At 41.1% G+C, this 17,808-nt stretch overlaps 1 protein-coding gene across 1 annotated transcript in view; it reads left to right on the plus strand.

The window, feature by feature from the left end:
* Positions 1-17,808, plus strand: part of LOC126469605 (cuticlin-5) — a 324,544-nt gene that overhangs the window by 298,319 nt on the left and 8,417 nt on the right. Inside the window, exons 8-10 of the mRNA XM_050096728.1 lie at positions 1,090-1,244; positions 2,144-2,222; positions 5,851-6,013. Coding sequence (XP_049952685.1) covers positions 1,090-1,244; positions 2,144-2,222; positions 5,851-6,013 — 397 coding nt within the window. The remainder of the gene's footprint in view (positions 1-1,089; positions 1,245-2,143; positions 2,223-5,850; positions 6,014-17,808) is intronic.

A 17,808-nucleotide genomic window follows, 5' to 3' on the forward strand; every position in this document is an offset into this window, starting at 1 on the left:
CCATATGTATAACAACACTACTGAAGATAAAAAAAAATCTGCTTTGTCACACAATCTGTGTTTATTAGATCTGGACAAGCAAGTGAGACAATAATGTGTAGTCACTAGAGATTTAATTGTGTACATTCATGGTTTGGTGATCGATACTTGTGGAACCATTTATGTTAGACTGTTCTCACTGTTCATCTTGCCAGTGTGTATTTGACCCTATTAGAACAAACTTTTTTATTGTAAATATTAAATTTATTCCACATGTATAAACTGAGCAGTTTGTTATTGTGTGCAGTTGCTGCCAAAGGAGTTTATACTTCTTTTTCCTATAATTGTTAGTACTTAGATTAGCAGATGGAAGAGATATTACTTTTTCACATCATTTCAGTGATTAAATCTGATAGCATAATCATGCTGAACTCTTTTTACACTGGCATATGGTCCCTAGAAGGTGATGGGGAATGTCAGCAACAACAATATAAAAACAGTTCCAATAAGTGGCAGTTTCTTATGATCGAAAAGCTTCATACATTTGCAAAACTTAGTAAACATGGGAAGTCTGTAAGCTCAGACATGCTCACTATTCCATATCATGCTACTCATGCACAAAACTCTATCATACCATTGTGTGTAGCTCATCATTTTCTAACAAGGTATCCAATTTAGTTAGACATGGACTAAACTTGTCCATTAGATTAATTACTGGTAGTCTGGTACCTTAACCTTTATGAGCATGGCGTTTAGATAATTTTTTTCCTATGTTTAAACAAGTAACAGCGAAATTCTTCTTTTGTATTCCAAATCCACTATAGAAAATGTTTGAAGTAAAGGAAAACACGATACCTTTCATGAGACCCAGACTGACAAAGAAATACTTTGAAAGTGGTAGTATCATAATAATGTATCCAAGACCAAACAAGTAACTGAGAATATAAGTTAAAAGCATGTGCATAAGGAAAATATTTTGTTGCATTTTGATAATTTGTTATGAAAAATTAACTTCTGATTATAAAATATATTTTTGCCATGAACATTGAAACTAAAACAGAATTGTGTCTGTGAATGTAAGAAACTTATTCAGTTCCATGTATACTGTAGGGTTGCAACAGGAAACCCTGTGGTATTCACACTGTCACCACCAGAATGTTACATGGAAATACGCTATGGTTATGGTACTACTGGTAACCGCGTGTCGGGGCCTGTTAGAGTTGGTGACCCTCTTACTCTCATTATCTACATGCGTACCAAATATGGTAAGTGTATATGAAACAGTTAGCTTTAGTTAAACTGTAGCCAGCATGTTGGAAATTTATTGACAGGTGATCCACCGGGTTGCCATCTGCAGAGAAGTTGCTCTTGCTGAGTGTCTATGCACAAATGTCAGCTTCAGAGACCACAACCGTATATAAGCCACCAACAACTCACAACAGACACACTAAAAAGTTTCAGTGAAGTAATGTAATGCACAGAATGAAACTATGGGATAACTGCTGGCAACAACAACTTATCATTATCAAAATTGCTCTCATTATCTTCTGGTAGCTGAACCAAAATGATTGTGTTTTTTTGCAGGTTATTGCAGAATGCCATGTCTAGTTTAAATAATCTCCACTTATAAGACCTCTATTGTTTTGTGTGTACTTTGGAATTTGAAAAATGAAAACATTTTCTCTCTGGACTGTTATTAAATGTATTTAGTTACAATAGCGATTTTGGCTGTTGTGACGGTCTTAAGTAATAACTCGCTATAAAAAGTGTCAATGCATATTAATTCCTATTAAGCAGAAATCAGCCTCACCTCAATCATATTTACATATTTCATGTCATATTCATAATAATACAGGATTACTCTCGATCTGTGTTAATGGATGTAGCAGTCCAAGTAATGCCTGTGAACCTGACCTCTGCAACCAATTGTGTGCTTTCCTGATATTGAATAATTGTCTTATTTTACTAGATGTATTCAATTCCTTAAGAAGAGAGGAAAGGGAGTAAGTTTTACTTTTGCTGTATATAAGCAGATCTGCACTTAAAAGGTTGTTCCATTAATTGCTGCACTGAATGGAGATGCCATCTTCTTCACAGAATTCAGTATTTTCATTAGATTCATCTAATGATAGCAGCATATTTATACAAATATTTTTGTTTTCAGATGGTTTTGACATTGTCGTAAATGACTGTTTTGCACACAATGGAGGAAATAAACGGATACAACTGATTGATCAGTATGGGTAAGTTAATACTGCTGTCACAGAAACTAATTTACATTTGATGCAAGTGAAGCAATTAATACATGTAAAATTATATATAATGGATGACAATTATTCATTTCCTTGCAATGTAGTTTACTCACAGTGCAGATTTGCTTCACAGATAATTACTGTGAAATGTGTTGCAGTGTCCATCATCACTCAAAGGAAGTACTTATTCGTAGACGTGGTGGAAGTGTTAAAAACTGAAATTATGTTTTTGGAATTCTTCATTACTGTTATAAGTTTTACCTTAAAAATGAAAAACAAAATAGATACATTACGCGGTTCAAATGAAATCAATTACAGTTTTCTGAAGTTCATTACCAGTTCTATTTCCATAATGAAGTCATCTACATTGTATAAATTATCTGCATTTTTAATACAAGTCTGCTAAAATAATATGTACTGGTGAAAACACAATAACAGTAATGAAAGAGTAAATGCTTAGTGTATTATTTTCAGAGGGAAGGCAACAGAAACTTAAGGAATATCTGTTAAACTCTATATCAACTATGCAATATAATTTGATTTTTGTATTGGAGCAGTTTATTGTAGGGCTCCAAAACAACAGCACTCCATATAACTGGGACAAATATGACTGCACAGTAAATATCACCTAGCTATCAAAACCTTAAGGTTGTAGAAATTAGGAGGGCTATGAGGACATAAATTCTGCAGAGCAGTTAAAGTTCCCACAGGATGTAGAATGAAAATTCATACTTCATACACTTCTTTTGGAGTGACCTCAAATACTCAACAGGTGTCATGGAAGTGTATCACAAATGAAATTTTCGTATTGGAATGGTGCACTGTGAAGGTAGGGATGACAGGTCAAGAGCAGGGATGGCCTCATCCGAAGCAGTGGGTCAGAAAGTTAATTTACCATCTCAGCAGTTGACAATGCATTGCCTGAAGGAGGAATGGATGTTTGTGTGGAGATGTGCTTTTCTGATAGCTGTTCAATTGTTGCCACACAACATACATTTTGTGCACACTTCAATATTTCTTTAATTTTGTGGTGATATCATGGGCTGTGGTAACTCAGTTTTTCTTCATTTCACATTTCTAGTTGCTGTGAAGGTGTCAACCAATGATACAATTGACTGCCAGGCAGAAGTAAGACTTTGGATAGAAATATTGAAATGTGAACAAAATGTATGTTGTGTGGCAACAACTGAGCAGCTATTAGAAAAGAACTTCTCTACACAAACATCCATTGCTCCTTCATGCAATGCATTGTCAATTACTGAGATGGTAAACTAACTTTCTGACCCACCACTTTCAATGAGACCATCTCTTGACCTGTCTCACCTATCTTCACAGTGCACCATTCCAATCTGAAAATTTAATTGTGGCACACTTCCGCAGCATTTTTTGAGCGTTTGAGATCACAGTAAGCAGGTTGTTTTGCCATCTGTCTGACACTTGGAACTCAAGAATATAGCTGCCCTTCAACCTTCTGTTCACTCTGTGAGGTGTATTCTTCATATTAACATCCATTTCCTCCCATAAAAGTTGGCTGTAGTGCAAGAACTTGGTAAACACAGTTTTGTTGCTTGGCAACACGATGTGCTGGTGTTACTTAGTAATGAGGCACACTTTCATCTGTCTGAATACACAAGACGTGTACTATCCCCCTCCTCCCAAATGTATTTTACTGTAATACTCATGTTCAACATAGCACAGATGATGCCTAGGATTTTAATAAAAGTAAAAATAAAATATATAAAATGTTTTAATAAAATGACATTGTATCGCAGTATCTAAGATTCATTGTTTATATCAGTTGATAAAGGATCCTTGAGCACTTGAAGGAGAATACTGGAGAGGTATTAAAATTGGTTCACCATCTCTTTTACTGGTACAACAAATGCAAGAGACTTCAACAAAAATACACTGTCTGTATATAAAAAAAAATCTTTGTAATAAAATTTAAAATGTTAAAGCACTGAGAGATGTAGACACAGACTCAGACCATTATATAGTTAAATTAAAGATCAAATTTACCCAATTAAATAAAAAGAATGGAAAAACTAATAAAACAAACAGGAGCTATGACCCACACCAGTAAATTAATAATGACAAACATCTTAAATAACACAAATCATTCATTTAACAGATGATATAGAAGAAATGGTACCAAGTCTCGAAAAACAAGCTGAGAATCTATCTCTTTTGAAACCATGAAGAAAAAATGCACGGTGGACACCAGACTGTGACAAATTCCATGAAGAAAGACACCAAGCATTGTTAAAGTTTTAAACACACAAAACAGAAGAAAATGATGTCAACCTCAAAAAGCAAAGTAAAAAATTCACAAAAAACATTAGGAGAGTCAAGAGAGAATTTCAAAAAGACATAATAAACTCTGTAGAAGATAATTATCACAAAACCAATCCCAGTAATTACTAAAAAATCTTTGGGAAACAATGAGAACTGTATGAGCACCCTATGATAATACTGAAAGATGAAGATACATGAATGGCACACAGTTACAGAGCAAATGGTGAAATCATGGCAAAAGCATTTAGTAAACTTTTGAACTGCAGAGAACCAGAGGAACTCTTACAAATCAATGTAGATACACTAATAAAAACCAAACTCAACAATTACACACTCCAACTTTCAAAGAAATAGTAAAAGCAACTAAAGGACAAAAAATTTTAAGGCATATGGAGAAGGTCAGGTATATTTTGAAATGTGGAAATATTCAAGTGACACATTCAGTAACTCCTTGCACGTGCCTCTACCAAAAATTTGGATAACTGATCAACTCGCAAGCATTGACCATGGCCATCATCCACCCTCTACACAAGAAGGGAATAACGGTAATCTAGACAACCACAGAGGGATCACTCTCCTAGACTGCACATACAAGATTTCATCTAAGATCCTATGGGGTAGAATCAAGGAACAACTAGAACAAAAGTTGGAGAATACAAGAGAGCAGACCATGGAGAACCTGTGCAGAGTAGATTATTAGTTTAAAATTAATTACAGCATACTGCAAGAAACGGAAAAAGCCTCTGCCAATACCATTTGTAGACTTTAAGAAAGTATATGATTGTCTCCACAGATCTTCAGTATTAAAAAGTCTGTGGAATCTAGGACTTGATCCAAAATTAATTAAACTATTAGAACTTACTCTAAACAACACCAAAGCAAAAGCCAAGTTTAGAAAAGAAATTTTCTGATCCAAGACCCATAAAAACAGGTTTAAGTCAAGGTGTACTGGCCTAGCCCACATGTTGCTATGGTTGTTTCGAGTACACTGCAGAAGTTTCACCGTGAAGCCCTAACACACCCCCCATACAGTCCTGATCTGTCCCCAGATGATTTCTAAAGAAAGACATTTGTGATCATTGATTTGCTTTTGATGAAGAGGTGTACACCTAGGTACAATCATGGTTCTGTAGGCAATTGCAAGCATTCTTCCATGAAGGCATTGGTCCTCTTGTCTCTCACTGGGATTAACCGTGTGAACAGTTATGGCAATTACTTTTGAAATATTAAACAGTTTACATGCTTTTTTCCCGACTTGTCTCGTTTACATTTGACTGCCCCTTGTATACAAAAACTCTCTTAGAGTAATTTTTGTCCATTGAAGGTGTCCTGTGGATGAAAAACTTATAAGCAGATTTCGAGGAGCATGGAGTGAAACTGGAGTATTTGAAACACAAGTTTTTGCATACATGAAAACTTTTCGTTTCACGGGATCACCAGCACTGTACATCGAGTGTGATGTGAGAATGTGCCATGGTCGCTGTCCAGTAAGTATGTTGAGCCTATTGAAATTATTTTATGAAACAAAATGAGCCACAATTATTCAAGAATTTTGAAATGAAATTAATATAAAAAGTTTTTTCTGGTACTGCAACAGCATAAGTGTTTATGAATTAAAAACATATAGAAATAATTTTCACCGGATTTAACATTGGCCTCTTAGTATTACTTTTTGATATTTTAATTCTTAACACAACATTCAAGTATCAAGATTAGCGCAGTATACATGTTGACAAGCATGTGTGATATTTTCCAAACAACATAGTTATTGTAAGGGTTGCACAATGAGGAATTAAAATTAATGAATGCAGTTGCTCTGAATCTTTCAGTACTTGAGGGTCTGCCCCGATAGCTCAGTGGCCAGTGCGGCAGAATGCCATGCAAAGGGGCCCGGGTTTGATTCCCAGCTGTGTCAGAGATTTTCTCTGCTCAGGGACTGGATGTTGTGTTGTCTTCATCGTCATATCATCCCCATTGATGCGCAAGTCACCAAAGTGGCATCACCTAAGAAGACTTGCACCAAGTAACATGGTTCAAATGGTTCAAATGGCTCTGAGCACTATGGGACTCAACTGCTGTGGTCATAAGTCTCCTAGAACTTAGAACTACTTAAACCTAACTAACCTAAGGACATCACTCACATCCATGCCCGAGGCAGGATTCGAACCTGCGACCGTAGCGGTTGTGCGGTTCCAGACTGTAGCGCCTTTAACCGCTCAGCCACTCCGGCCGGCTCCAAGTAACATGTCTACCTGACGGGAGGCCCTAGCCACACAAAATTTCATTTTTCAGTATTTGAGGGTTCATAGAGACAGGGAGAATTGCTAGTGATTGACAAAGAGTTTTCAGTTTTAGATACTTATTTTTAGCATTAATTTTGAAAATTATGTGTTGTTGGTGGCTTGATGGTGACCAGTGCCAGACCACAGAACCAAAGGTTGGGGTTCAATCATCAATGAGTCTCAGGATTTCTTTTCTGTTTCTTACTGCCTCTCTCACCTCTGGAAAATTCCAAGTTGCACATTACACCTTAGGTCCAGTCTGACTAGCTGAGTAAGTCACTTTAAGGAATGGAGGTAAGCAAGGGCATACCATCTCCAATAGGACAGCACCTAGTAAAGCATACTAGAATTCAAAGCAAATTTAGGGTTGTGGACAGATTCAGTTTACAATATTATTGTCATGACTATGGTCTGAATCTGTAGATTTTACAGCCTTTTGTAAGTCAGACTTTTAGTATCAGAAATCTATTCAATTTTTTTCTCTGAAAGTTAATTCACATTGAAGGAAGGAAGAAGAAATTTGGTTTAATATGCTATTGATGTCGAGGTCATTAGAGACAGAGCGCAAGCACAGATTATGTCAAGGGTGGGATGGAAATTGGCTGTTCCCTTTTCAAAGGAACCATCCTGGCATTTGCCCAGAGCAATTTAGAGAAACATGGAAAACTCAAATGTGGATGGCTGGATGTGGGTTTGAACAGTTGTCCTCACAAATGCGAATCCAGTGAATGCAGGTTCAGTGTGATAATTACTGTGCCACCTTGCTCTGCAAATAATTCACATTGACTATATGGTATAGTGATGGGGGAACAGCAAATTGAATAGATGCATTTGCAGATCCAGGGTTTGGTTTTCATGGAGTCACAGTTTGTTCGTGATTTAGGGTGATTTTCAAAATACCTTTCATCTTTGGAATTTGTGTTTGGGGAAAGGGTGATGAGAGTAATACCTAAACCCGTCTAGAGTGTTATCCTGTTGTTCAGATGCCTACTTTCACTGTAGATTATACAGGGTGAGTCACCTAACATTACTGCTGGATGTATTTCGTAAACCACATCAAATACTGATGAATCATTTCCACAGACTGAACGTGAGGAGAGGGGCTAGTGTAAATGGTTAATACAAACCATAAAAAATGCACAGAAGTATGTTTTTTAACACAAACCTTCCTTTTTTTAAATGGAACCCCATTAGTTTTGTTAGCACATTTGAACATATAAACAAATACGTAATCAGTGCCGTTTGTTGTATTGTAAAATGTTAATTACATCCGGAGATACTGTAACCTAAAGTTGACGCTTGAGTACCACTCCTCCGCTGTTCGATCGTGTGTATCGGAGAGCACCGAATTACGTAGGGATCCAAAGGGAACGGTGATGGACCTTAGGTACAGAAGAGACTGGAACAGCACATTACGTCCACATGCTAACACCTTTTTATTGGTCTTTTTCACTGACGCACATGTACATTACCATGAGGGGTGAGGTACACGTACACACGTGGTTTCCATTTTCAATTACGAAGTGGAATAGAGTGTGTCCTGACATGTCAGGCCAATAGATGTTCAATGTGGTGGCCATCATTTGCTGCACACAATTGCAATCTCTGGCGTAATGAATGTCGTACACGCCGAAGTACATCTGGTGTAATGTCGCCGCAGGCTGCCACAATACGTTGTTTCATATCCTCTGGGGTTGTAGGCACATCACGGTACACATTCTCCTTTAATGTACCCCACAGAAAGAAGTCCAGAGGTGTAAGATCAGGAGAATGGACTGGCCAATTTATGCGTCCTCCACGTCCTATGAAACGCCTGTCGAACATCCTGTCAAGGGTCAGCCTAGTGTTAATTGCGGAATGTGCAGGTGCACCATCATGCTGATACCACATACGTTGACGCGTTTCCAGTGGGACATATTCGAGCAACGTTGGCAAATCATTCTGTAGAAACGCGATGTATGTTGCAGCTGTTTGGGCCCCTGCAATGAAGTGAGGACCAATGATGTGGTCGCCAATTATTCCGCACCATACATTTACAGTCCATGGTCGCTGTCGCTCTATCTGTCTGAGCCAGCGAGGATTGTCCACGGACCAGTAATGCATGTTCTGTAGATTCACTGCCCCGTGGCTTGTGAAACCCGCTTCAGCGGTAAACAGGTAGAACTGCAACACATTCTCTGTTAATGTCCGTTGACAGAATTGCACTCGATGATAAAAGTCATCACCATGTAATTGCTGATGTAGCGACACATGAAATGGGTGAAAGCGGCGAGGATGCAGTATGCGCATGACACTACTTTGACTCAGTCCACCGGCTCTCGCAATGTCCCATCTACTCATGTGTGGGTTCATGGCAACAGCAGCTAACACACCAACTGCACCCGCTTCTCCTGTGACGGGCCTGTTACAGACCCGTTTGCGTGCTACGACCATACCTGTTGCATACAGTTGGCGGTAGATGTTTTGCAATGTGCAGCACGTTGGATGCTCTCTGTCCGGGTACCGTTCTGCATACACCCTGCAGGCTTCAGCTGCATTTCGTTGACACTCGCCATAGATGAGTATCATCTCCGCCATTTCAGAGTTCGAATACACCATGGTCACAGTTCCTACAACACTACACTATCACAGACGTCTGGTAACAGGGTGCGGAGACGAATGCAGAATGCAGAATAACACTAGCAGCAAGCGCTACATGCGGACACTGCGACAGCTAGACCAAACCACAACAGTGCACTACAGCCAAACTCGTAAACACGGTCGTCATCGTAAACATGTCCTTGCAGATGCTGCTCGCTGACCGTGGCCCGTGTTTGTTACAACATGCAACTGAACATCGGAGGTTTCAAGTGTCAACTTTAGGTTACAATATCTCCAGATGTAATCAACATTTTACAATGCAACAAATGGCACTGATTACGTATTTGTTTATATGTTCAGATGTGCTAGCAAAACTAACGTGATTCCATTAAAAAAAAAAACATATGTTTGTGTTAAAAAACATACTTCCGTGCATTTTTGTACGGTTTGTTTTAACCAGTTACACTAGCCCCTCTCCTCACGTTCGGTCTGTGGAATCGGTTCGTCAGTATTTGATGTGGTTTACAAAATATATCCAGCGGTAACGTTAGGTGACTCACCCTGTATATGTCCACAATTTATCTCCCCCTTGAACTCCTCCCCTCCCACCCCTCCAGCCCCCCACCCCCCCACCCCCAATCCCTTCCACACAAATGAAACTGGCCATTACCGTGTTTTAACGTACCACAGATGCCTAGGATTTTAATTAAAACAACAATAACAATAAAGAATATAAAATGTTTTAATACACTAATTTGTTTCTATCAGTACTTAGTACATCATTATAAAATAAGTTCAAAGAAACTGAAATTCAGATAAATAAATCATTTGAGAAGTGCTTGTCACAAACATTGAGACATAAGTATGTCATGAAATTGATACATTATATACAGTCAAAGTGTGCACTAATCATTATTAGTATTTCATTTAGCACTATGATTCTGAATACAGGTCTGCAGTCTGCAAACTGCAGGTATGGAAACTTGTGAGTGAGAAGATGCTGTTTGTTTCAGTTGTTTCTGCCTATATTTGGGAGAGACTGGTCTTTCTGTTATTATCTCCATAGTGAAAAATCTTTCCCTCTCTGTCTTGTCTTCCTCAATATCTGTGGGCTCATGAACATGTTGGATTTTTTGTTGACAACAGGTACAGTCAACCTGTGTATGAGCACCTTTAGCTGGTTGGAATGTTTTCTGCAGTCATTCATGTCACAAGCCCATATGCATGGAAAAGCAGTTAAAAAGCAGAATTCCTTGCCATTATCAAGATTCTTGAATGAGATTTTCACTCTACAGTGGAGTGTGCACTGATATGAAACTTCCTGGCAGATTAAAACTGTGTGCCAGACCAAGACTCGAACTCGGGACCAGTGCCTTTCATGGGCAAGTGCTCTACCATCTGAGCTACCCAAGCACGACTCATGCCCCGTCCTCACAGCAGATGAGGTACTGGCGGAAATAAAGCTGTGTGGACGGGGTATGAGTCCTGCTTGGGTAGCTCAGATGGTAGAGCACTTGGCCATGAAAGGCATTGGTGCCAAGTTCGAGTCTTGGTCCGGCACACAGTTTTAATCTGCCAGGAAGTTTCATCAAGATTCTTAGTTTTCATCCTAGACAGTTCCTCATAAGTTAGCTGAAATATTGATAAATTGTACAAGTAAATTAGTAAATTCTTCTATAGAAGGAATCATGACCCCCATCCCCTTCCCCTTGTATCTGCACCTACAAAAATGAAAAGATGAATTTATCTGAGGGTGAAAAGGTGGGTAAAAATATCAAGCTACACAAAATATGGCTGTGAAAGTGTGTGCACTTGATATATTCATACACTCAACTTCTGAAGAATGACTCATATTTCACAGTTGGAAATTAACTACATTTCCATTGTCACATACACTACTGTTTGAAAAAAAGAGTAACATCAAGACTAAGAGATGAGATCACAATGAAATTTATTCCACCAATTAGGCCAATGGTACACAAATGATTAGCATTACAGACCTGTACATGGACTGTGACTGTGGAAATTCAGTATGGAGTAGCACCATGATGTCCTCCAATCAGAGTTGCTAGAAGCCATGGCATGGAATCGAAGAGTGTCTGGATATGTTGCTGGGGAACACTCTGCCACATAGTTTGTAGGCACATCCACAAAGAATCAACTATGGCCTGAATGAGCAAGTTGCCAACCAACCACATCCCAGACGTGTGACGTGTGGCATGTCAGGCAAACAGATAGGCCAGGGAAGCAGTGGTACCCATCATTCTTCAAAGAAGGCTTGCATATTCCTCGTTTATGTGTCGCTCACACCGACACAGGGAAAACAGTGATCAAAGTTTACAAAAGTTTATTGACCAAGAAAAGAAATGTCTGATTTAACAATAATAATAAAATTGCAATTACAGTGTCTCACAGATATGAAGACTTGACACTATGGTGATTGCAGATTCTGACAAAGTAACACAATTGGAATCTTCGTAGATAAATACACTTGTATGGAAATATTCTAAGTCTGATGAAACTGTCCTGAATATCACCAGCATAGGAACAGAAAAGTCTATCCAGGATACAGTCTGATTGCACCAAGGGAAACAACAAAGAATGCTGAATACAGTGGCACCAGTCCCTAAGATGGATTTTGATAGTGTCCTGAGGCGACAGGGGGAGCAGCATCCGCCCAGAGGCTAGGAGAGGCACCCGAAGCCAGAAGAACTGACCTGTGCAACTCTGGTGCTGACCTTTATAGCAGCCGGTCAGAATACCCGTCCTAGTTTTGTGGTCATGTGTGTGGTGGATGCAAATAGGTCCCTTGGAAGTTGTGGCCACTGCTGGGGCTGATACTGCTGCCTGGTGTCCGTCCATTACTGTGACAGGGCGAGTTTGTGACCCTGAGGCTGCATGCATGCCCGAGGTGCCTGAAGGCCTGCTGATCACTTTTTCAAAGATATCCAGTATAGAATCCCTTTCCTGCCAGGAAGAGATGTGAGGCTGCAGCCCATCTCAGTGTCTTCATCTGGTTGCTGAACTTCAGCCAGGGCAGCATCCATGTCCATGTGGATGGCTTCTGGTATCACCGTGGTGGAGGCAGGGTTCTGGTCCTGGGTCATGATTTTCCTGTTCCAGTCAGCTGCCTCATCCTCTGTCATCTGCTCAGGTGAGGCAATGGCTCTGGAACAGAAACTGGAGTTATACCAGTATTGGGCATAACAGCACCCAGGCATTTTCAGAGGTGATTGATGTGCTTGCAGCAGATGACACTGTCAGACAAAGTAACTTCCACCATAGTTCATCCAAGGAGATGGGAGATGGTGGCAAGTAGACATTGAGAGAATTTAAGGGGTCACACAGAGTCTTGAATGGCACAGCGATGGTGCCAAGGGTGCAGCAGAGAGAGTTGGGATTGGTGAGAACATCCATGTAGTTTCTCTGCTGGGGAGGACCTGTCCTGAGGAGTGGCTTGATAGAATTCCAGGAATAACAAGAGGGCATCTTCCAATGGCCTATGCTGATGGAGCTTGGTCATTTGTGTTTTGAATGTCCTGACAGATCTTTCTGCTTTGCCATTCAAATCTGGGTGAAAGGGTGCTGTTTGTATCCGTTGGATGCCATGTTTTTGCAAAATTGTGTGAACATTGAAGATGTGAATTGAAGTCCATCATCCAGACAATTGTTTTGATAAGTTCTTTAATGGCAAAAACATATGAAAGAGCATGCCTGGTGTGGTCCGAGGATGTGTCTGGCAGTTTTGAGACATAGGGAAATTCGCACCCTGCATCAACCACAGTAAGCCAGTAGGAGCCAAGGAAAGGTCCAGCAAAACCGATGTGTATGCAGAACCAAGGTTCCTGGATATCAGGCCAGGGGTAGTAACAACAATGGGGACCTGCCTGTTTGCTTTGGCATGTAGGACAGGAGGAGACTAGGGCAGTAATGGCTGTGACCATGCCCTTCCAATACATATTGTATGTGTGAGGCATTTAGACAGGATGATGTCCCAATCTCTTTCATGTTGGAGCTGCAATACCCATTCATGTAAGATTTTTGAAATAACTACGCATGTTGTGCCAGCATCACCTTGTATGCATCAAATGGGAGGCAAGTGACAGACTCAGCTGCCATGGTATCCAAGTGAAAACACACATCAGGGTTGTCATCAAACTCCTTGTCATTGCCTACAGGTAGTCAGGATAGGAGGTATGTGTTGGCATGCTGTGATGAGGTTCGATACCAGATGTCATATATGTAGACGGAAAGAAGGAGGACCCACCACTGAAAGCACTGTGCAGTGCAAGTGGGAATTGTGGCTATAGCAATGAATAATGACAGAAGCGGTTTGTAGTCAGTCAGGAGAGTGAATCGACAGCCGTAGATGTAATCACGGAACTTCTTTACACTGAAGATGATGCCCAGGGCTTCTTTTTCTATTTGACTGTAATTGCACTGTGGTGAAGACAGAGTTTTGTACACAAACACAAATGGCCATTCAGTCACATTGACAATGTGAGAGAGAACCATCCCCAGACCATAATCTGAGGCATCTGCTGTCAGTACCAATGGATCAATGGATATTGTGGATTGTAAGCCATCAAGCATGTGGGATGCAGGAGTGATTGCTTGAGTATTGAGAGTGCCTTGGCACATTCTGGGGTCCATTCCCACTCGATATTTTTCTGCAGTAGTTAGTGTAGTGGTTCCACAATGGCGACTGCATGTGGGATAAAATGCCTGTAGTCAGTCAGGTGTCTCAGGTGTCCCAGTACAGATTTAAACTGAGCCGTATTCATTAGTAGGGGGGTAGATGTTGCATGCTGTCAACATATTCTGGTGTAGGATGAATACCCACGGCTGCAAAAAAGTATCCAAGGTACATGACTTGAGAGACAAAGAACAGAAACTTGTCTTTGCCATGAAGTTTTCCACTTGTAACACTGTGAAGAGGTCATACAGGTTGTCTGCTAACTCCTTGGCATCCTTCCCTGTGACTAGTATGTCATCCAAATAGTTGACTACACCGGGAAGTGGCTGGACCTGTTGCTCCAGGAGCACTAGCAATTCTGAATGGAAAGTGATTGTACGGGAATAGCCCAAAAGGAGTGTTAATAACGAAAATTCATTTGGAGGATTCGTCCAAAGGGAGATGTAAGTAGGCACCTTTAAGCTCACCTGTGGCACATATTTTACCTCTGCCAGTTGGGTCATCAAAACGCCAGTCTTAGGAATTGGATACACATTCACAATATATTGGGCATTGAATGTTGACTTAAAATCTGCCAGCTGGAGTGGCCGAGCGGTTCTAGGCGCTACAGCCCAGAACCGTGCGACCGCTACGGTCACAGGTTCGAATCCTGCCTCGGGCATGGATGTGTGTGATGTCCTTAGGTTAGTTAGGTTTAAGTAGTTCTAAGTTCTAGGGGTCTGATGACTCAGAAGTTAAGTCCCATAGTGCTCAGAACCATTTGAACCATCTGAAATTAAAATCTCCACAAACTCATAGTGCACCATTTGGTTTTTCCACCAGAACTATGGGCATCACCCGTTGACTGTTGGCCACCAGAGTGATGATGGCTGTCAGAAGCACGGCTGGGCTGTGGGAAGAAGGTTTATATGCACTGCAAAACCCTTAACTCCAGAGGTGTGACGCTCAAAAACAGATGCAAATTTGTTCAGCAGCCATGTCACTGAGTGGATGGCAGGTTCTGCACCATGGATCTTGAGTCTCAGAGTGAAGAATAAACCCATCCCCAGAAGGTTCACATGATGCAGTTTGTCTCGTGGTCTTGCAGTAGCGTTCTCACTTCCCGCACATGGAGTACCGGGTTCGATTCCTGGCGGGGTCAGGGATTTTCTCTGCCTCAAGATGACTGGGTGTTGTGTATCTTTCATCATCATTTCATCCTCATTCACTCGCAAGTCGCCGTAGTGGCGTTAAAGAACTTGTGGAGCGCCGGCCGTACTGCCCAGCGAGGGGTCTCCTGGCCACCAATGCCATACGCTCATTATTATTATTATTATTATTATTATTATTAATGTAGCTCCATAGATAATGACTGAATGGTTGGAGAGTTGGTGTTCCAGAAGTTGAGTATGTGGTGCAATCAATTATGGTAGCCGAAGATCCTGTATCAATCTGAAAACTGACTGGATGTCCATTGAGTTGAAGTAAGAGATACATGGGACCAATGGTATGAGACAATGAAGCCTGAACAAAACATGTAGTTGGTTAGGGAGAGTCATCACCCACTGATTCATGATTGTCTTCATCCCAGCTATTACAGTTCACTGACATTTTGTGTGCTGACCGCAGACCTCATCTTGGTATCCTGTCTTGCCACACTCATTACACTTCACTCACCAGATTCAGCATTGTTGCCATGGATGGTGTGTGAAACATTGATTACAAGAGGGAAGTTGCTTCAAGCATCAATGATGTGGGTGATCAGCAGGGTTAAGAGGCTGCCTCTGGCTGGATCTCGTTTCTGACTCCATGGGTATTGGGGCTTCATCATGAACACTGTTGGAAGGTCTTGAATAGCAGAGTGATTTTTTGAATGCTCAGATGATAGGGAAGCATATTTTCAGAGGAGTATTCTTCAATTTGAGTAGTTGTGTATGGAGATTGTCATCCGGTGCATGGACAAGGATCATATCTCTGACCAAAGATGCAGCACACCACTGTTTGCAGTTGTGGTTAGTGCACTGGAAATGGCAATCTCTGGAGAGGCCCTGCAATCGGGCACTCTCTTCTTTACATGTTTCATTGGCTTGTTTGTGACAACTGAAAAATTTGTGCCTTGTGGCGGCAACATGGACCTGTGTGTCAAAGTATTCTACAAGACTGGATGTCAGTTGTTCACAGGGGAAAAAATGTGGTTGTGCTTCAGGTTTAACTGCTTGAGGAGTTGGAAAATCCTATGATTTCGAGGGCAATGAAATACTGCTGTAGCCAAGCAATGTAGTGTGTCCAAGGTGACACCTCCTTGTCAAACTGTTCGAATGCCAGAGGTGCTGATTGGAGTCCAGAGACCATGGACAAAGAAGCTACCAGGTGATTGGAGAGTTCCGGCTAGATGGGGGTACCCGCAGTTACACACTCAAAAAAATAGTTCAACATTTTGTTGTAACTGTTGAAGAACAAGTAGCAGATCTTTTGATAACTCTACCTGTTCCATCATGAAAAGGCTGCGTGAGAGACACTGTTGAAATGTAAGAGCACTTGATTGAAAGACGCGCATCATCAAACTTTTATCTCATCGCCAAACTGATGTGTCACTCTCTCTGACACTGGGAAAATAGTGATCAAAGTATACAAGAGCTTATTGACCAAGGAAAGAAAGTCTGCTTTGACAATAATAATAAGATCACAATAACAGTGTCTCACAGGTATGAAGACTTGACAGTACAGTGATTCCAGATTCTGACAAAGTGATACAGTTAGGGTCTTGATAGACAAATACAGCTGTATGGAAATATTCTAAGTCTGATGGAGATGCCCTGAATAAGACCATCAGATGAACAGGAAAGTCTATCCTGGGTACAGTCTGACTGCACCAAGGGGAAACAACAAAAAATGCTGAATACAGCAGTGTCAGTCCCTATGATGGACTCAGAGAGCATCTTAAGACAGTGGGATGAGTAGCAGCCACCCAGTGGCTAGGAGAGGCTCTCAAAACTGGAGGAACTAACCTGTGCAGCCCTGGAACCAACCTTTAAAGTGGCCAGTGGCAGAATAACTGCAGCACTATTTATTGGTCACACATGTGACAGATGTGAATAGGACCCTTGGAAGTGATGGCCTTTGCTGGCACTGGTACCACTGCCTGGTATCCATCCATTAGTTTATGACACTGAGGCATGCAGGGGCTGCATGAATGTCCAAGATGCCCGAAGGGTTGCCGATCACTTTTGCGAAGATCTCTGATACAGCACTTGTCACATGCAGTCAAATGGTGTCCTTCTGAAATATGGCATTTGGAATGACCTGCAGGAGGGGCAGTGCCTCAGGATGTAAAACCTCCCTCATGTAGCAGCCTACCTCATGTAGCAGTAGCTGCTCAGATTGCTCTCAAGATGTAGAAGGCAAGATCATGTGTTATAGGCAGTGGTGCCCCAAACCATCACACTTAGTGTTTGTCCACTGTGCCACTCAACAATACAATCTGTCCATTGTCTTCACCATGGCGGCATCAAGTGCATATGCAACCATCATTGTAGCACAAGCTGAAGTGGGACTCATGCAAAAACACTACATTTTACAACTCAGCTCACCAGTGTCAGCATTCACATGCACATTGCACTCTGCAGCACTTGTGGTTTCTGGCAAATGGAAGGCGACGCAATGACATGCATGCCACCAGTCCAGTCTGTAGAAGTTGGTGTCGTACCATTGAGGCAGACATGTCCACACCCATTGCAGTGCTCCA

This window comes from Schistocerca serialis, chromosome 3 (genome assembly GCF_023864345.2).
Source record: "Schistocerca serialis cubense isolate TAMUIC-IGC-003099 chromosome 3, iqSchSeri2.2, whole genome shotgun sequence".
NCBI classification, from domain to species: domain Eukaryota; kingdom Metazoa; phylum Arthropoda; class Insecta; order Orthoptera; family Acrididae; genus Schistocerca; species Schistocerca serialis.